Source organism: Dasypus novemcinctus, chromosome 1, assembly GCF_030445035.2.
Source record: "Dasypus novemcinctus isolate mDasNov1 chromosome 1, mDasNov1.1.hap2, whole genome shotgun sequence".
In the NCBI taxonomy this organism is placed as follows: domain Eukaryota; kingdom Metazoa; phylum Chordata; class Mammalia; order Cingulata; family Dasypodidae; genus Dasypus; species Dasypus novemcinctus.
In genome coordinates this window covers 207,264,232-207,284,891 of record NC_080673.1, presented here as the reverse complement: position 1 = coordinate 207,284,891, position 20,660 = coordinate 207,264,232, and the positions used below count along the sequence as shown (strand labels likewise).

Genomic DNA, 20,660 nt, shown 5'->3' with positions numbered 1-20,660 from the left:
GGACGCGTGAGCCGGCACCCTACACGCCCAGCCTCTCCTCTTGAACCCCGGCCCAGGCCTGGGAGAAGGTGCCCGTGGGGCAGACAAGGGCGAACACAGGGACGTGCTGCTGGCGGAGCGGGATGTGGAGAGCGCGCGCAGCGATGCCTGGTTCCGAGGTGGTGACCTGCGCAGCGAGACACGGGCTCCCGGCGCGAAGGTGACGCGCAGTTGCGCCAGGTGCGCACACCTCGGAAGGAGCCAGCCGGACCCACGGCCTCCGGAGAGTGCCCCCGCCCCAACCCAGATCCCGAAACCTGGGCCTTTGTATCAGTCAGGATGGCCTCAGCTGTGCTGCCATGACAAACAGCCCCAACGGCACGGCAGCCTGCCACTGAACGGCCCGCTCCCGCCCGGTCCGTGGCACACACGGGGGAGGCTCCCGGCAGCGTCCTCTGCGTGGTGACTCGGCAGTCCAGGAGCGTCGCCTGCTCCGCTGTCTCCACGGGAGGCCCTTTCCACCCCTCATTCGCCCTTGCTCCTCTCTCTTTCCGGAGCAGCATGCAAGTAGACCTGGGACCCGTAATCTGTTATTTTCTTTCTCTTCTCCCATTTTCTTAATAAACTCCAGGCCTAAGTAAACTGGCATGTTCTTAAATTCTTTTTTGTAACATCTCCAAGAACTTGGAGAAAACCCGGCGATGCTGACCCAGAGGGGCAGTCCTGGGGTCAACAAAAACCAACAGATCCACGGAGTAGACTGGACAGTCCAGAAACAGACCCACACGCATGGGCAACTGATCGTTGGCAAAGATGCAAAGGCAGTTCCGTGGAGAAAGGACGGTCCTTCTCAGCAAGCAGAGCTGAAGCAGCTGAACACCCATATGTGAAAAACACCCAAACCAGCACGGACCCATATCTCATCTACATGTACTCAAAACGGATCACAAACCCAAACGCCAAACTCGAGAAGAAAACACAGGAAAAGGCTTTGTGGCCTTCTGTTAGGAAAATATTCTTGGATACAATACCAAAAATAGGTGAATCTTTTATGACTCATAAAAGAAAAAACAAATTGGACTCCATCAAAATTAAGAACTTCCGCACTTTAAAAGATACTGTTAGGACAAAAAGACATGGACAGCTTGGGAGAAAATATTTGCATACCACATATCTGATAAAGGACTTGTAAGCAGAATATATTTTAAAAACCTCTCAAAACTCAATTAGGAAACAGTACAATTGGAAAAAAAACAGCAAAAGATTTGAAAAGCACTTCACCAAGGAAACACGAATGGCCAATGAGCACACGAACAGACGCTGGACTTCACTAGACTAGGGAAAAGCCAGGTGTACGGCCACCCCCAGCCCATGCTCGACCCGGTTCCTGCCCTTGTCCTCGGAGCCCCAGGACAGCCAGCGGGGGTGGCAGGCCAGGCGGGGCTGGGAGTGGCCCTCGCGTCTTGGCTCCCTGAATGGCGCCTCCCTTGACCCACACCCGAGCTTTCCAGGCCCAGGCCCCCACCTCGTCAGCCCTCAGCAGCCCTTACTACGGGCACCAGCCGCTGAGGCTCTTGATCACGTCCTTCCAGAGCTGTCGAGGTGGCAGGGCAGCAGTGGCCATGGGCACAAGGGCCACCGGGCACTGAGCAGCCGGCCGGACTCCTTCAGCTGGACGGGCAGCCGGTCAGTGACGCACGCGCAGGGCACACGGGGGTCGGTGACGCACGCGCAGGGCACACGGGGGTCGGTGACGCACGCGCAGGGCACACGGGGGTCAGTGACGCACGCGCAGGGCACGGGGGTCGGTGACGCACGCGCAGGGCACACGGGGGGTCGGTGACGCACGCGCAGGGCACACGGGGGGTCGGTGACGCACGCGCAGGGCACGTGGGGGGTGGCGATGCATGCGCAGGGCACATGGGGGTCTCTGGACGGGCGCCTTGCTCCTTGGCAGTTCTCTCCTGGGCAGCCACATCTGCCCTCCCCTGGGGGCTGGCCACTGCAGGAGCCCAGGTGCATCTCAGACACTCTTCTCCACCTGGGAGGAGGGTGTGTGGGGCCTCGGGGTGGCTGTGGGCAACCTGTAGCAGCACAGGCTCCTTGCTGCAGGGGCAAGGGGCTCAGGCCAGACCCCAGGGCTTCATCTGGGTCTGGCACTCCCAAGTCGAGGTCCCCATCGCCCGCAAAGGGCAGAGAAGCTCAGGAGGAGCAGCTGAGGACCATGATCTGAGCAAGGCGAGGCACCTGGGAGCAGAGGGGCCAGGTGGGGGCAAGGTCAACGAAAAGGGAAGCTGGGATGCGAGGAGCACTCAGCCAGAGGATCAGAGCCGTCTTCTCTGTGAGCGTAAGGACAGAGCACCCAGGGCTGCTTAAAAGCACCTGGCAAGTGGGGAGGTGAGGACGGGAGAAATTCAGGCAGGAAACAGTGATGCAAGGGATGTGACAGAGGAGGCAAAGGCGAGACTAAGCAATGGTGAATAACAATTAGGAGCAATGACAGCGAGTAACGGTGGTGATTGGCAGGGGTGAGTACTGATGGTGAGTAACAACAGTGAGTAACGGCAGTGAGTAATGATGGCAAGTAACAGTGGTGAGTAACAATGGAGAGTATAGTGGAAAGTAACAGTGGTAATGATGGTAACAGTGGCAACAATGGTGAATAAGCTGGTAAGTACTGATGATGAGTAACAGTGGTAATGGTGGTGAATAACATTCGTGAGTAATGGTGGTGAGTAACGATAATGAGTACTAATGATGAGTAGCAATGGTGAGTAATGATGGCAACTAATGGTGGTGATTAACAGTAGTGGTCCAGGGTTCAAACCCCGGGCCTCCTTGACTCTGTGTGGAGCTGGCCCACGCGCAGTGCTGATGCGTGCAAGGAGTGCCCTGCCATACAGGGGTGTCCCCCACATAGGGGAGCCCCACGCACAAGGAGTGCACCCCGTAAGGAGAGCCGCCCAGCATGAAAGAAAGTGCAGCCTGCCCAGGAATGGCGCCGCACACACGGAGAGCTGACACAAGATGACAAAAAAGCAAAAAACAGTAGTGTGTAATGATGGCGAGTAATGATGGTAAGTACTGATGATGAGTAATGATAGTGGGTAATGGCAGTAATGATCATAAGGATGGAGAGTAACATGGTGAGTAATGATGGCAAGTAACAATGGTGAGTGCTGAGGAAGAGTAGTGACAGCGACCAACAGAAGTGAGTAAAGATGGTGAGTACTGACGATGAGCAGCAGCAGTGAGTACTGGTGGTAAAGGTGGCAAGTAACAGTGGTGAGTAGCAATGATGAGTAACAACAGTAAGTGGTAACAGTGGTGAGTGACAGTGGCGAGGAATGACAGTGTGGTAGTTTGGGATTATTTATGAATCCGCAACAGGGAGATCACGTTTGTCAAGCGGCCGTTCCTCGGGGCGCGCTACCCTTGGACTGTGCTAGATCCGGTAGAGGGGCCTCTGGTTAAATCCTGCTATGATCAGGGCTGTGACTCGACCACGTCAGGGGGGTGTCCCTCGGGTTACGTCTCCACCCACTGGGCTGACAGACCCGGACACGGGAGAAGACACGGGGAGAGGGAGGGAGCGCGCCGCAGACGCCAGAGGAGAGAACTTCATCGTGTGACAGAGAGAAGGCCCGGGAAGAGGGATGCGCCCGCGCCCGGGGACGGCTGACACGGAGGCGCTCGGCCCACGGAGCCTCAGGAGGAAGAGGGCAGGTGAGACCAGCCGCTCGCGCCACGTGGCTTCAACACATGCGCAGACTCGGGTGCGGAGCTGGCCTCGAGTTGGCCTCGTTCGGGCCCGGGGACGGGATCTTCTCCCCAAGGAAACCCCTTAATAAATGCCAGCCGAGGCCTGGCGCTCGGCGCTGGCCCCCCTTGGCTGACCACACAGACGGCAGGCTCGCCCCACACCCGGCCCCTCGGCTCCCCCTTGGGAGGCCACGTGAGCCGGCACGGGAGGCCACGTTGGCCGGCACGGGAGGCCACGTGAGCCAGCACGGGAGGCCATGTGAGCCGGCATGGGAGGCCACGTGAGCCGGCACGGGAGGCCACGTGAGCCGGGCCCTGCGTTAGGCCATCTGTGGCTGGGGAAGTGGCCGGCTGGCCAGCCTCAGGGCGAGCGGTCAGTGAGCGTGGCCCCAGGCACGCGTTCTCGGCCAGGCTGCCAGCCTCGTGGGCCTCCCTCACCCGTGGGTCCCGCTGGGCTGCGCGTGACGCAGTACAGGACACACTCCAGCGCCGCCGCCCAAGAGGCAAGAGCAGGCCACAGCACGTCCCCCGCGGAGATGCCCCCGCGCCAACTGCCCGCCACGGCCTGGCTCCGGGAGGCGGCAGCATGGGCCAGAGTGGACGTCGCCTGCTGCGGCCAGGGGCTTGGAAGCCCACGCAGAGGATGCCCCGTCAACACCAAAACCCAACCGGGAAACAGGCAGAGGACACGGACAGCCATTCACGCACTAAGCGTGAAAAACACTCGTGTTCCCACCGTCAAAAGCGAGCACGTGAAAGAAGGACGTGGGGACTCCATCTCTGCCTGTCGAGTTGGGAAACGCGTCGTGAGGTCTGTGTTGGTGTGACGCTGGGTGGCGGTCCCGTCCCACATGGCTGGGAGGACAAATTGTTATTTTTCTGGAGAGCGATCTGACAGCTAAGTAGCAAGAGCTTAAAGAGTTCTTACCTGTGACGTGGTAATTCTACTTCCAAGGCTCTCTTATCAAGGAATAAGCCGAGATGAAGACAAAGAACCAGAAAAGAGATTACAACTCCCCGAAGCCATGTCCAACGTAGGAAAAAATGATGGAAATGGGAAAATGTATAGTAAATGTAAAATGTTACAGTATGTCCTTATGATCTTATGATTAAAATCATGTTTTCAAAGAGCTTCGTGAGGAAATGAACACTCAGTGAAAAAGTAAAAAAACTTCACAGGATTTGGGATGACTTGTATTTCTTTCGTTTACTTTCATGCTTCCACAGTGAACAAGCATCACAGATAAAATAAGAAAGAGATGTCAATGCCTTTTATTTTTTCAAGAAAGCAAAAGGTTTTAAGCATTCTTCAATAAAACATCCATGGAAAGGAAAAAAGTTGAACTTGAAATGGGGCACGATTCTGTTTTGTTTTTGTTTTTATCCCCCCCACCTCTGCGGCTTTTTGCGTGCTGTCTGCTCTGTGTCCATTCGCTGTGCGTTCTTCTGTGTCTGTATTTATTTAATTTTCCCTACCCCTTTGCCACTTGCTTGCTGTCTGCTCTCTGTGTCCATTCACTGCACACTCTTCTGAGTTCTCACTTGTCTTCCTTCTTTTCTTTTAATTTTTAAAATTTATTTCTCTCCCCGCCCCCCCCCACCAGTTGTCTGCTCTCTGTGTCCATTCGCTGTGTGTTCTTCTGTGTCCATTTATATTCTTGTCAGCGGCACTGGGAAACTGTGTCTCTTTTTGTCACGTCATCTTGCTGCGTTAGCTCTCCATGTGTGTGTGGCACCATTCTGGGGCAGGCTGCACTTTTTTCACGTGGGGTGACTCTCCTTGGGGGCACACTCCTTGTGTGTGGGGCTCCTCTATGCGGGGAACACCTCTGCGTGGCACAGCACTCCTTGTGCGCATCAGCACTGCTCGTGGGCCAGCTCCACACGGGCCAGGAGGCCTGGGGTTTGAACCCTGGACCTCCCGTGTGGTAGGCGGACGCTCTATCAGGCGAGCCACATCCGCTGCCCTCCCTTCACTTTGTTGCGTCACCTTGCTGAGTCGGTTCTCCGCGGCACCTGCTGACCAGACAGTGCTCCAAGGCGCTTGCGGGCGAGCCTGCCTTCACAAGTGCCCCGGGCCGTGAACCCAGGGCCTCCCATGTGGTAGGCGGGAGCCCAATCGGTTGAGCCACAGCCGCTTCCCATGATTGTTATTTAGACTAGTAAGTTATTTAACTTGCTTTAACAGTACGGAAAATTCTGAATAAGGTAAAGGTTGGGCCTGGAGGAACACGCTTTTACACAGTTTTTCAGTTTTTCTCAAAAAGTTCTTCTGTGACCCCTGAAAAGGTACACGAGAAAGTCGTGAGAAGGACAGAGCTGAAGGCCGGGTCCTGGGCCCTCCCATGCGCGGGGCCTGATGAGTGTGGTGAGGAGCCCGCCGGGCGAAGTCCGGCCACGGCATCCGGGAGCCGCCCCGGAGAGCGGCCTTTCTGGCTGCGTCTCGCCCTGAGGCCCACATCAGCCCTGTGCCCACCTACCCGTGGCCCCAAGTCTGCCCTCCGACCACCTGCCAGGCCGCAGCCCCACGGCCTCCACGCGGCCGCTCCTCCCCGAGGCGGGCGCCGGGGCTCCTCGGGTCCTGTGCGGCCCCTGCCTCCACCACCAGCTAACAGAGGCAGAGGCTGGACCCCGGCGTGCCGGCGGCACCGGCCCATGCTCTCCCACACATCCATCAAAGGCGTGCCTCGTTCTCCAAGTCCCAGCCTGTCCATTCGCACAACGGCGCAAGGCCTGCCGCCCACCCATGCCAGGGAGCCCACCCAGGAGTTCCTGGGCAGCGCGAGGGCCGCGGGTCAGCCCTGCCGTGGAGGCCACTCCCGGGCATCTGCTTTAACACAAGCCCCTGCCCTCGGCGCGCGGGCCTGGGCCGGACTCGTGTCTGCCTCGGTGCCCAGGAACGGGCACACAGCATGAAGGCACGAGTGACCACTCGGATGGGCACGCGGCCCCTGCCTCCCAGCTCCCCGCCTGGCACGGGCCTGGCGCCAGGACCCACGCGTCCTCAGCGGCCACCGGGCTCCCTCGGCTCCTCTGTCCCTTCTGGGGCGCTTGGCAGAAGGCGGGATGGCCCCCCGAGGCCACTCCCTGGGTTTTCCTTCCCTTTCTCAGCTGAGCTTCAGCTCCCGGGCCGAGCTGGACGAGGGCCGGGAGGCTGACAGTGAGACGGAAACGGGCAGGGGGCACACATCGGGGTGAGGGGTGTCCAGCCAGGGCAGGGGCCACCTGCTGTCACCTGGACAAACAGCCAAGAGGGAGGGCAGCAAAACCTGAGCCTCCTGCGGCCTGGGAGAATCTGTGATGGCTTCCCAGCACCCTTGTGGACAGAGCCCACTCACGGGCCGGCTCCGGCCACTGGGTCTGAGAGCCCTGGGCAGCGCCCCTGGGCTGGGACGGGGCTTCGTCCCGCTCGGACCCTGCGGCACGGCCGGGGGAGCTCGGGCCGCCTCCCCAGGAAAGGCCTTGTGGCGACCGGAGGAGACGCGCCAGGCTGAGCAGCGCCGTAGGCGACAGCAAAGGTTGGCGACACCCCCGCAGCAGCTGCAGGGGCTGGCGGAGCCCGACGCGCTGTGCAGGAAGGTGGGACCCCCGCTAGAAACGGCCGGGGCCTCCGCGCCGAGGACAGGGCGGCAGGGAGAGGGGCAAGCCCAGGACGCGGCCCTTTCCCCGCACGGGCGGAAGGGAGCGACGCGTGCAGACGCCCTTGCGCGTATTTTACGAATGGAAAGCTAAGCCACAGCAGTTTCTAAAACTACTGCCTTGGGGAGGATGACGAACGGGACAGATGGCATGTCTCTTTTTGGTTTTGTTTTTAACCAGCTGAGGGGCTGGAGCCGGAGATTGGACCCAGGACCCCGTATGGGGGAAGCTGGTGCTCAACCACTGAGCCACATCGGCTCTCCTAGTTGTTTGTGTTTTCATTTGTTTGTTGTTGTTATGTCATTTGTTTTTTTAAGGAGGCGCCGGGGACTGAACCCAGGACCTCCCATGTGGGAAGCAGGTGCTCAACCGCTTGAGGCACACCCACTCCCTATTATATCTTATTTTATAGACTTGACTTGGAACCATGTACATCTTTTACATAATTATGAAATGCACCTAAATATAAAAGGCGCTCGCTAAACATCTAATCCTAAATGAAACACACGAACTGCGCGCTAAGTAAAATTGGTGGCATTACCTCAAAGGACGGACTTCTTTCAAGGGACTGTGATGGTCGAAGCTCCCTGCACACTCTACTGAGAAACGTTCTCAGGACAGAAAGACCTGATTTAAAAAAACTTCACCAGGGAAGCGGATGTGGCTCAACAGATAGGGCGTCTACCTACCACATGGGAGGTCCAGGGTTCAAACCAGGGCCTCCTGACCCGTGTGGAGCTGGCCCATGCGCAGTGCTGATGTGCGCAAGGAGTGCCGTGCAACGCAGGGGTGTCCCCCACGTAGGGGAGCCCCACATGCAATGAGTGCGCCCCGTAAGGAGAGCCGCCCAGCGCGTAAGAAAGTGCAGCCTGCCCAGGAATGGTGCTGCACTCACAGAGCTGACGCGGCAAGGTGACGCAACAAAAAGAAACACAGATTCGTGGTGCCGCTGATAAGGATAGGAGCGGTAACAGAGGAACACACAGCGAACGGACACAGAGAGCAGACAACTGGGCGGTCACAGAAGGGGAGAGAAATAAATAATAAATCTTAAAAAAAAAAGTCAGTTGGCTGCACACTCTACTGAGAAATGTTCTCAGGACAAAAGAACTCATTTTTTAAAAACTTGACCGATAACAAGTGTTGGCGAGGATGTGGGCAAACAGAGCCCACAGGCCGGTGGAGGTAGAAAATGACGCAGCAGCTTTGGAAAGGTCTGGCAGTTCCTCGAACGTTGAACCTAGTTACTGCGTGACCTGGGGTGTGCCAGGAGAGCTGGGCACACACGTCCACACGGGACCCGTACGAGAACGGGCAGGGCAGACCCATTCAGCAGACGGAGAGGAAATGACCCCAGGCCGCCAGCTGATGGAGGGATGAGCAGAACACGGTCTAGCTGGAAAAAGGAGCACGCGCTGGTCCACACAACAGCTGGAGGAGCCTGAAGGCACGGGGCTGAGAGCCCGGGGCCGCCGCCGGGCAGCTGGCGGAGCTTGTGGGGGTGGGGAGCCGGCCCTGGGCACGGGGTTTCTCCTGGGGGTGATGGAAACGTCCTGGCAATAATTTGTGATGATGTTCTGCAGTCTTATGACCACATCGAAAACCACTAAGTGGAATACTCAAAAAGGGTGAATCTTATGGTACGTAGATTGCATCTTTTTCAAAAAGCAATAGGATTCTGTACAGTCGATACCTAACTAACCAGTGTGACCAGTTGTCATTCTTTGTAATACTTTGCTTATCCTCCTGGGTTTTCCAAATAAACCATCACATCGTTAGAGTAAAAGAATAACCCTGAACTATGTCCAGCCATTGAATTACAGGTGAAATCCTGGTATTGGTGTGCTAGACCAGTACGTAATAGGTGGGTGCCCTTGAGGGTTGGGACCTTCCACAGGGGAGAGGGAGGGAAGGGTAAAAGATCGATGAGGCTAAATAAACACCACGTCAGTCCTACCCTAATTGGAAGTGGCAAAGAGAGACGCAGCAAGTATTTGATCTTTAAAAACAGGAACAAAAGCACGGCCTTCCCTAGCTCTGTTCACACGGCCCTAGAGCCAGGGACTGCCCCGGCTGCCCCTAGACGCTTCCCGGGAATGGAGCCCGAGCCCCCTGAGGGGAGGCTGGTCTGAGGATGCCCTGTCACGCCAGAGGGCAAGGAAGCTGCCGGAGACACCGGGGCCGCCGCAGGGCCAGGGTCGCTGTGCTCTCGCCAGCCAACGGCGGGCACGGTGGGCGCTGAGCGTGAGCCGCAGTGGACCGGAACGCATCACACGCACGCAAACACGGCGGTCCTGGAGAAGCGCACGTAAGGAAACAAGCTTCCTTATCACTTTCACAGGCCGGGAGGGCACTGCCTCAGGGTTTTGAACCTTGTAAGTAAACAAAAAAAATCAGAAAGCAATCCCACCTCTCCTCCACAAACTGACTCGGGATAACCAGGTCCAGGGCGGGGGACATGGTTTCTGTCAGAGTATCCCAGCCGAAAAGTCAAGCAGGATGCCAGAATCGAAGATTCAGCAAGAGAACGGATCCGGCAGGGACGGCCAGTGGCGGTCAGCACGGCAGGGGGTCAAGCAGATGGGTGTCCTCCGGGGCACGGGCACGGAACCCCTGGGAAGCAGTCTTTTTTTTTGTCTTTATTTTTTTAATGTTATATTAAAAAAATATGAGGTCCCCATATACCCCCCACCCCCCTCACCCCACTCCTCCCATAAACACAACCTCCTCCGTCATCATGGGACATTCATTGCACTTGGTGAATACACCTCTGAGCATCGCTGCACCTCATGGTCAACGGTCCACATTACAGTTTACACTCGCCCCCAGTCCACCCAGTGGGCCAGGGGAGGACAGACAATGTCCAGTAACTGTCCCTGCAGCACCACCCAGGACAACTCCAAGTCCTGAAAATGCCCCCACGTCACATCTCTTCTTCCCTCTCCCTGCCCTCAGCAGCTACCGTGGCCACTTTCTCCACATCAATGCTACAATTTCTTCCATTACTAATCACATCAGTTCCAGAATAGAGTATCAGTAAGTCCACTCTAGTCCATACTCTATTCCTCCATCCTGTGGACCCTGGGATGGTTGTGTCCACTCCACATCTATATCAAGAGGGGGCTTAGATTCCACAGCTCACTGAGCCCGGCCGAGCTCTGGGCTGTGCGTGCGGGGCGGCAGCCGAAGCCGCGGGGGCCGCTGTGTTTCCGTTAGTTAGGATGAGATAAAACTGCAAGTCTGCAACGCGCATCAGACACACGCCACGCGCGCCGCAGCCACCGGGTGGAGGCCCATCCCTGCAGAACGTTGTGGCGGACGGCGCCGCTCTGGATCTACCACGTCGCAGGAAGTACAGGGGACGGAGGAACGTGCTAAACGACGCCCCGGGACGTGAGGGGCAGGAGCTGCGCGTACCCCAGGCGGACGTGTTCTTAGCCCTGCTCCACCCCTGGGGGTGGGAGCCCCCCGTCAGTGGGAGCCTCCGATGAGGTCACGGTCGCTAAGGTGCGGCCTCAGGATGGGTCCTGATCCTCCTCCTGAGTCCTTTACCCAAGGAACGAACGCAGAGCGAGAGGAAGCGCGGAAGCCGGGGCCGGGAGCAGCGGGCCCGGAAGAGGAGGGAGAGCGCGCGGGCGCCGCCTGCGCCTGGCCCCGTGGCGAGGAGCCGGGATCGCGGGCGGCCCCCGAATGCGGGTCTTCAGGAGGAAAGCGTCGCCCCGACGATGCCTTGACTTGGACTCGCTTTTAGCCTCAAAACTGTGAGCTAATAAATTCCCGGTTTAACCCGTTTCACGGCATTGGCTTAAGCAGCCCTGGACAGTAAGACAGGATGTCACCAGCAAAGTCCAGGCCCGGGGGGCCCACAGGACAAGTGACCCAGGCTTCTTCAACCAAGGATTTTAAGTAAAGACAGGGAGGACTGCAGGGAGGGGGAAGGGGGGGAAGAAGGGAGAGAGGAAGGAGGGAAACGGGAGGAGAAGCGGAAGAGGCTTGAGGTGTGTCAGCCAGCCCTGAACGACGGACTTGAGCAAAGAAAAAAAGACGAGACAGCGGGGGCTTTGGCCGCCGACTGGCTATTTGCTGACCCTAAGGAACAACTGTTAGCAAACTTTTAGACGGATCCTGGGCCTGTGGTTGTGTTTCAAAATACATAAATATTTTTAGGAGGTTCTGGAGATGGAACCCGGGACCTCGTACATCGGAAGCAGGCGCTCGACCACGGAGCCTCGCCCGCCACCTTGTATGTTTTTTACTAGAAAAGCTGTACGTTTCCTGACAAATCACGCAGAACGCGGAGTTCCCATCCACCCCTGCACACGGTTCTCCTGCACCTAACGCTTTCCAGTCGTCAGCGTGGCCCCTGGTTACAACGGATGAAAGGATGCTGCGAGTTACGAGATGAGCTCTAGTCCACGGTTTACGCGGGGTCCGCTGCCCACCCGGGGGTCCGCGTCTTCACAGCTTGGTCAGAGCAAGACAGGACCCTGCACTTCTCGTGGCCCGCCCGGCTGGGCCGGGGCCCGCTGCGGGCGACAGGCTCCGCCACCCACGGAAACCAGCAACGAGTGGGGCCGTCTGAGGGCATCTGCAGGAAGAGGGGTCGTTTGGAACGCGGCGTGGGTGGGAGTGAGGGGTGCAGGAGGAGGTGCTCGCGGCGTGCCCACGGGGTCCCCTGGCCTGCCCAGGGGTGACGCCCTCTCGCTGACCAGGAGCCTGAGATGCTGAGGGCGCAGGCAAGGGCGCGGGAAGGGGCGCGGCCGGCAGCTCTGCCTTCCACCACGGGCGCAGGGGCGGCTGCGCCCAGAAACGGGCTGACACCCCGGGGCCCACGCCTGGGGAGCAACACGATTTGTGCGGCCCATGTGTCTCCCCAGAAGTTCGGATTTCACGGGGAAGGTCATCCTGGGGCCAGGGCGGCTACTGGGGATGCGGGCGGGCGGGGCATCGGCCGCGCACATTCTGGAGCCTGCCGGGGTGCAGAGGGAGCCCGCCCTGCGCCCAGAAAGAGCTGCCCCTGCCTGAGGACCACCCCCCCCCCCCCGCCTTGGCCTGCCTGCCCCTCGCCCGAACGAGGTCCTCATGTCTCCCCCACCCCCCGTGCCCGGCTCGGGGGCTCCTCTGGGGTCACCTCTCCACGGCCCACGGCAGAGGGGAAGGGGCGCGCCTCCTACCTGGGGCCGGCCAGGCGCTGCCCGCTGGCCTCGGAGGCGCTCCCGGCGTCCGGCTTCCCGTCCTCGCGCTCTCCCTGCTGAGCGGCAGGGGCGCCTTCTCCCTGCGGCCCCGAGGCGCCCGCCTGGCACGTGCCCGCGGGCGGTGCCCCCAGGGCCGGCCAGGCCCCGGCCAGGGGCCCACACCTGCCCTGAAGCCGCTCGACGGCCTCCTCCGCGCCGTCCCCGCAGCTCGCGCAGCACACGCACGACGGGATGAGGCCGTTGGCGGCCGCGGGGCCCAGCTCGGGGGGGCCGGGCTCGGGGTTCGTGGGGGCCTCCAGGGGGGCGGCCGGCGTGGCCGGCAACTTGGGGTTGAAGATGACGGTGGCCGAGAGCTTCATGCCGCCCGTGCGGTGGGCGATCCTGTCGGCCGCCTGCGCGTCGTCGGCGCCCGCCTCGCCGTCCAGGTACAGGTGCGCGGCCGGGCAGCGGCAGGGGTGGCGCCCCGCGGGCCGCACCAGCTCGCCGTCCACGCTGTTGTCGCTCGGGTCCCGCCCCTCCGCCGCCGCCTCCCTGCTCGGCCCCGGCTCCTGCGCGCCGCCCGGCCACGCCGCGGCGTGGGCCTCTGCCGGGCCCTCCACGTCCTCCATGAAGAACACCCTGTCCTCCTCGTCGCTGACCGCTGGCGGCCGCGCTCCACCGGGAGAGGCCGTGGCGCGGGGGCTGGCTGCGGCACCCAGCCCACGAGCCGGGGACTGGCCGGCACTGGGCGGCGAGAGGAGGGAGGACATCTCGTCCCCGGCCCTGTGCACCAGGCGGTCAAGCTGCTCCAGCTCCTGGTCGTCGTACTGCATGGAGCAGGCCAGCTCGGCCTCGGGCTCCGCGGCCCGGCCGGGCAGCGGCTCCTCGGGGGGCAGCGGTGCGGGGAAGGCGGGCACCGGGGCGGCGGCGTGCCCCGGGAAGTCGGCGTCCTGGGAGATGCAGAGGTTCCGCTCCAGCGTGTGCAGCTCCTCCTCCGAGAGGGTCTGCAGCAAGTCCCTGCCGAGGCCGAGAAGAAACAGGGTGACCAGGTGACCAGGTGGGCTCCCCCACCTCCCTGAGGCCGGCGCCGGACGCGCCAGCCCAGGGCCCGGGCGCAGCAGCCCTCGCCCCGCGGCCAGGCACGCGGCACTGCGATGCGGCTCCCACGGCACGGAGCGCGCGTCCTCCACGGGGCACGGGAGCGAGGGTCTCTGAGGCCCCCTGGGGGCCGTGGTCAGAGGCCGGTGACCTAGGACGGCTCCTCGTAAAAGAAAGACCATGAACACGCTCGCTGAACTCGGGGGAGACCTGACTCCCAGGGATGTGCGACTGCTCTGTAGCAGTTCAATATGGTTCTGAATTCCAGAAACAGATCCTGGATTATGTTTGTATCTGGTCTGTACCTGGGCGTGACTGAGTTACGATTAGGGCTTTGATTGGGCCACGTCATTAGGGCGTTGAGTCCCTGCCCCTTGGTGGGTGGGGACTCCCAGATAAAAGGCAGAGGACAGAGTGGAGGGTTTCTGATGTTGGAGTTTTGAAGTTGGCGTTTAATGCTGAAGACTTAAGCTGGAGCCCACAGGAAGTCAGCTCGCAGAGGAAAGAGAAGCCAGCCCCAGGAAGGGAGGAATTCTGAGCCAAGGAAGAAACAAGACCCTGGGAGGAACCCAGGAAGCCTGAACCCTCCAGACGTCAGCAGCCATCTTGCTCCAAATAGACTTTGGTGAGGGAAGTAACGTATGCTTTCTGGCCTGGTATCTGTAAGCTCCTACCCCAAGTAAGTACCCTTTATAAGGGCCAGCAGATGTCTGGTGTTTTGCATCAGCACCCTTTGCTGACTAATACCTGCTCTGATAAAACCTGAAGGAGGGAAGGAGCCGCAGTGGCTGGCAGCTGGACCTGCCTCCATCCACGTGGCCCGGGAGCCCACAGCGGGCTGAGGACCCGCCCTGCGGAGCTGCCCCGGCCGAGGGCAGGCGACAAACATCTTCACCTGAATGTGTGCGTCACTCACAGTAACAGCTGCAGCACAGGAAGGGGCAGCTGCTAAGGAGGCGGGCAGGTCACCCAGCCAAGTCTGGGGAGACTCCCTGGAGGAAGAGGCACTAGGCCTGAGACCCGAAGGTGGAGCTAGTTAGGGACAAGGGTGAGACGCGTCTGTGAACAGCCAGGGCACGTCTGAGGTCCCCACGCCCCATGACACACTCCAGAGCGGTCGTCCACAAATAGAGAGGTGCCCGCCCCAGGATTCGGCAACGCAGCCAGGTTTTCCCAAACTGAACACGCCCGTGTAAATAGCACCCAGACCAAGAAACCAACTTTGGTGGGAGCCCTTCTCCTCTGGCCCCTTGTCACCGCCACGGGGCGATGGTTTCACCTGTGCTGACTCATAAACGGAAGGGATTACGCAGCTTGCCCGCTTCTGTGTCCAGCTTCTTTGGTGAAATGCAGGATGGCTCACCTGGGATAAACGTACACTGAAAAACTATTTGTTGGGAGCCGGTGAAGCTCAGTGGTTGAGCACCAGCTTCCCACAAACAAGGTCCCGGGTTCAATCCCCCACCCTGGTACCTTAAAAAAAAAATGTTCATCTGAACTCAAGGTCGCCTGGGTGCCCTGTGTTCCTCTTATTTTCCCTAAGTCTGCTGCCCCACTTTGTGACATCCATCCTTTAGGATGCCTGTGGTCAAGCTCCTTCAGTCTCACGGTGGCCAGGCTTCCACTGGGTGAATTTGCCTTTTCTCTCAGATGGCGGGGGCTGCGGGCACAAGCCGCCTCTCCATCTCATCTCGGCACGGGTCTCCGGGGAGCGCACCCGCAGGGTGAGCTGCCGAGCCAGCTGTACCGGCCAACGCCGCCGCAGGCTTTCACAGTTCTGCTTGCCCCACGCCCTCGCCAACACCTGGCATTTTTTTCACCCTCTCTGGTGACAATGTAATGGCATCATATTGGGGCTTTAACTGCGTCAGCCCAAAGACTGACGAAGTTGAGCACCGCCTGTGCGTCCTGGCCTGAGCTGGTCTCTACTGCGAAGCACCTGTTCGAGTGTTTTGCCCATTTTTAATTGGGCTGTCCATCTTTTCCTTATTGATTGACATGAGTCAATTTTATTGATTGACAGGAGTTGTTTCAATATTCTGGAATTTTTTAAAGTAATAAAAAAACCAACAAAATTTTTTTTTTGATTTGAACCCTTTGTTGGATATATCTGCACGTATCATGAAAATGTGGTTTTCATAAAGTCCATTTTTTCTTTATGTGAGTGCTTTTACGTCCTATTTAAGAAATCCTTACCTAGTCCAAGGTCACAAAGACGTTCTCCTTGATTACTTCCTCTAAAAGCTTTATTACTTTGCTTTTCAAATTTCTACCCACGATCTGTCTGGAGGTGACTTTTGTACGTGATGGTGGGGGGGTCCAGGCACACCTTCCCCCACGTGGGTCTCCGCTTGACTCAGCCACTACCCATCGTCCCGCAAGGTCGCGCGGCCAGGGCACCTCGCGCGGCCAGGGCACCTCGCGCGGCCAGGGCACCTCGCGTCTGTCTCTGGATCCGTTCCCTTGAGGAAGGTTGACGTCCTCCTGCTCTCGACCCTGCCACACCTGCACTCTGCAGATCGACAGCGTCCCCGCGGGAAGCATTGGCGCCACGGCGTCCCCGGGGGAAGCGTCGGCTCTCCACCTCGTCCTCCGCTGGGAAGACCACGCCGCAGAAATACCTACATGTGGTCACAAGGGACGTGCACAAGGACGGTCGCCCAGGACGCTTTGTGGGCGCCCCCAAGCCCGGCAGAGCAGACGAGACAAGCACGCTCTTCTCTGTTCTTCCCCTCCTGCTCCTCCTCCGTCTTGGCAGCTCTTGGCCCCTTGCATTTCCATATGAATTTTAGAATTTATTTGCCAATTTGTGCTGAAAAAAAAAATACCCTCCTGGGATTTTGATGGCGACTGCCCTGGATTCAGAGATTAGAAAATAACTAATATCTTCAGTTGAACACACATTGAGTATGGAGTGGCTCTCTATTGGTTTAGCTCTTTTTGGTTTTATATCAATAATGTTCTATAGTTTTCTGCTGAGTCTTCCACATCATTAGATTTATGCATTAGGGCTTGATATTTACAGATATAATGTTGTAGGTGGTATTTTCACTTCATTTTATGTTTGTTTATTGCTGGTATAGGAAATAACATTTATTTTTGTATGTTGATCTTTTTATCCAATAACCTTGCCGAATTCACTCATTATTTCTAATAGTTGGAAGATTTTTCCTGGATTTTCTAGATAGCACAATGGTTTTTTGGTTTTTTTTAAAGATTTCTTTCTTTCTTTCTTTCTCTCTCCTTCCCCCTCGCCCCAGTTGTCTGTTCTCTTTGTCTATTTGCTGTGTATTCTTCATCCCCATCTGCTGTTGTCAGTGGCATGGGAATCTGTGTCTCTTTTTGTTGTGTCATCTTGTTGTGTCTGCTCTCCGTGTGTGCGGCGCCATTCCTGGGCAGGCTGCACTTTCTTTCGCGCTGGGCGGCTCTCCTTACGGGGCACACTCCTTGCACGTGGGGCTCCCCTACGCGGGGGACACCCCTGTGTGGCAGGGCACTCCTTGTGCGCATCAGCACTGCGCATGGGCCAGCTCCACACGGGTCAAGGAGGCCCAGGGTTTGAACCATGGACCTCCCATGTGGTAGGCGGACGCCCTAACCACTGGGCCAAGTCCGCTCCCCTCGACAGCACAATGTGAATGGAGGTGGTAAAGAGCAGACATCCTTATCTTGTTTGCAGTTTCATGGGAGAGAGTTTTCAGTTTTCCCTCATGGATAGTGATGTTTGCTGTATGTTTTTAAATATATGTTATCTTCTGTGAGACTAAGGAAATTTCCTTTCTATTCCAAGTTTGCTGAGAGATGTTTTAATCATAAAATACGTATGAATTTTTTCAAAGTTTTTTCTGAATCTTTTAAAATTTTATGATTTATCTTCCTCTTTTTAATTAATGTGGCAAAATACCGCTTGGTTTTCAAATGCTAAACAAATCATGTTTACCGGGAATAAATTCCTCTTGCTCATGATGTATTATTCAGTTACATATGGTTGGATTCCATTTGGCATTTTTTAAAGAGTATTTGTATCCATGTTCATGAGAATGCATGGTCTGCAATCTTCGTTTCTTGTAATATTCCTGGTCAAGTGTTGATGATAAGATTATGTTCACCTCATTTGAAAAAAAAGAGTTAGGAGGTACTCCCTTTTTCTATTTTCTGGAGGCATTTGTGCAAGATTCATGCTATTTCCTCCTTAAACATTTAGAGGAATACGTAAGGGAAGCCACCTGGGCCTGGTGTTTTCTTTGTGGGAATATTTTTTAAATAGAGATGCAATTTCTTTAATAGAAAATGGATTATAAAAAGATTTTCTATTTCTTCTTCTGTCAGCATTGATTAGCTGCTTTTTTGAGGAATTTTTTTCATTTCATCCAGACTGTCAAATTTATCAATATAAAGTTGTTTGGTGCATCCTCTTATGATGTTTTAGATGGTATCTGCAGGATCTGTGGTGGTGGCCTCCCCCCATTCTGAGTTTTCTCTTTCATCTTGATTAGTCTTTTTAGGGATTTCTCAATTTTATTGATCTTTCCAAAGAAACCACTTTGGGTTTTGTTGATTTATCTCTACTCTAAATTTGTTTTCTATTTTATTGGTGTTTTTATATTACTTCTTTTCTCCTACTTTCTTGAGGGCCTACCAACTGCTAATTTCTAGTTTCTTCAGATGGGAATTTCCATAACTGAGCATCATCCTTACTTCTTTTCTGATAAATGCCTTTAAGGTTTTGAATTTCCCTCAAAGAATGACTTAAAGATTCATCTTAAAATTTTTGACATACCATATCTTCATTATCTTATAGTCCAAACTATTTTTTAATTTCCATTTTTACTTCTTCTGTGACCAAGGAATCATTTAGAAGTGTATTGATTAATTTTCATATAATTGGGAGATTTTCCATTTGTCTCTGTTTTGAGATCTATCTTAAACTCCACGTGTTAGAGAATGTACTCGGAATAACTTCTGTCTCTTGAAGGCGTGTTGTGGCTCTATTATGATCCAGCACATAGTCAAGTTAGATACATGATCCACATGCATTTAAGAATGTGAGTCCTGTCAATTGTTGGGTGCAGAGTTCTACCTGTCAATTAGGTCAGATTTGTTAGTTTTGTTATAAAGATTTTTTAAATTTTTTAGTTTTTGTCTGCTAGTTCCATCAGCTCTAGAGAGAGGTGTGTTAAAGTCTTCCACTATGATTTTGGATTTGTCTATTCCTGTTATTTGGCACATATAGATTTGGAACTGTGAAATCTTCCTATTGAAATCATCCCCTTATCAGTGTGAAATATTTCTCTTCATCTCTAGTAATGTTTTTTGCCTTAGAGTTTACTCTGTCTGATATAAGTATAGCTACACCAACATTCTTTGGAAAAGTGTTTGCATGGTACATGGTTATGCCATCCACTTATTTTCAGCCTTTTAATACCCTTATATCTGGAGAGTGTCTCTTATCATAAGATATAGTTGCGGGAAACGGACTTTGGCCCAGTGGTTAGGGCATCCGTCTACCACATGGGAGGCCCGCGGTTCAAGCCCCGGGCCTCCTTGACCCGTGTGGAGCTGGCCCATGTGCAGTGCTGATGCGCGCAAGGAGTGCCGTGACACACAGGGGTGTCCCCCGTGTAGGGGAGCCCCACGCGCAAGGAGTACACCCATGGGGAGAGCCGCCCAGCGCGAAGGAGGGAGTGGCCTGCCGAGGAATGGCACCACCCACACTTCCCGTGCTGCTGACGACAACAGAAGCGGACAAAGAAACAAGATGCAGCAAAAAGACACAGAAAACAGACAACCGGGGGAGGGGAGGGGAATTAAATAAATCTTTAAAAAAAAAAAAAAAAGATATAGTTGGGTTTGTTTTTAAACCCAGTTTAGTAATATTAGTTTTTCCCTTGGACTATTTAATCTATTTGCATTCAGTGTAACTACTGATATTGTTGGGTTTATGTCTACCATCTTATCTTTATCTATTTGGTCTACTTGTTTTATGTTTTTTTTTTCTCCTCCTTTCTTGCTTTATTTCAGATTTTCCTTCTTTGAATTTGCTAGTTAAATATTCTTTTACTATTGTTTTAGTGTATCCTAATATTAAAACAGGCATCCTTGGTTTACTAGAGTATAATGTAATTTTTTTTTACCACTTCTCTAATACTGCTTGAGATTTACAACTTTTAAACTCCATTTACCTCCTTTCTATCTTTTCTGTTATTGCCATCCGTTTAGTGCTATATGTAAATTAAGCCCCACAGAAATAACTGCTTTGCCCAGCCAGTAGTCATTACCCCCATCACATTCTTCCTTCTTTTTGCATTTCCCCGTTTCCATCCAGATCGCTTTCCTTTACCCAGAGAATTCTAATTAGTTTTTCTTTAAATGCCGGCTGCTAGGTAACAAATGCCTTCAGTTTTGTGTTTCTAAATAACCCATTATTTTACATTCATTTTTTAAAAAAGATTTATTTATTTCTCCCCACCTCCTCATTGTTTGCACTTGCTGTGTCTGTTCATCTTCCTTGTTTCTTTAGGAGACACCAGGAACCGAACCCAGGACCTCTGATGTGGGAGGGAGGCACCCAATTGCTTAAGCCACCTCCACTCCCTGCTATGTTGTGTCTCTCGTTCTGTTTTGTGTCTCTTATTGCGTCTATCACATCAGCTCTCCATGCCTACCCATCACGCCAGCTCACTGCCCTGATCATTCTCTCCAGGAGGCAACAGGAACCTCTGCTCCCTGCTTCGTTGTGTCTCTCACCATGTTTTCCCTCTTGTGTCTCTTGTTGTGTCATCTTGTTATATCACCCCGCCACGCCTGCCTGTCACATCAGCCTGCTGTCTTTAGGAGGCACCAGGAAGCAAACCACGGACCTCCCATGTGGTTGGCAGGAGCGCAATTGCTAGAGCCACATCCACTTCCCTCACATTCATTTTTTAAAACACATTATGATTTTTACATATGATGATTTAATAGCTGTTACACTTCATTTTTTTTCTCTCCCCTACCCCCCCTCCGCCC

At 55.2% G+C, this 20,660-nt stretch overlaps 1 protein-coding gene across 2 annotated transcripts in view; it reads right to left on the bottom strand.

Annotated features, from left to right (window-relative positions):
* The window catches only part of ZFYVE28 (zinc finger FYVE-type containing 28), a 124,587-nt gene that overhangs the window by 19,677 nt on the left and 84,250 nt on the right, over positions 1–20,660 (bottom strand). For both annotated transcript variants that reach the window (XR_011649702.1, XM_058301470.2), the window contains exon 8: positions 12,555–13,571. Coding sequence is in view for 1 of the 2 variants with exons in the window: in XM_058301470.2 (XP_058157453.1) it covers positions 12,555–13,571 (1,017 nt within the window). In the remaining variant the exon portion in view is untranslated. The remainder of the gene's footprint in view (positions 1–12,554; positions 13,572–20,660) is intronic.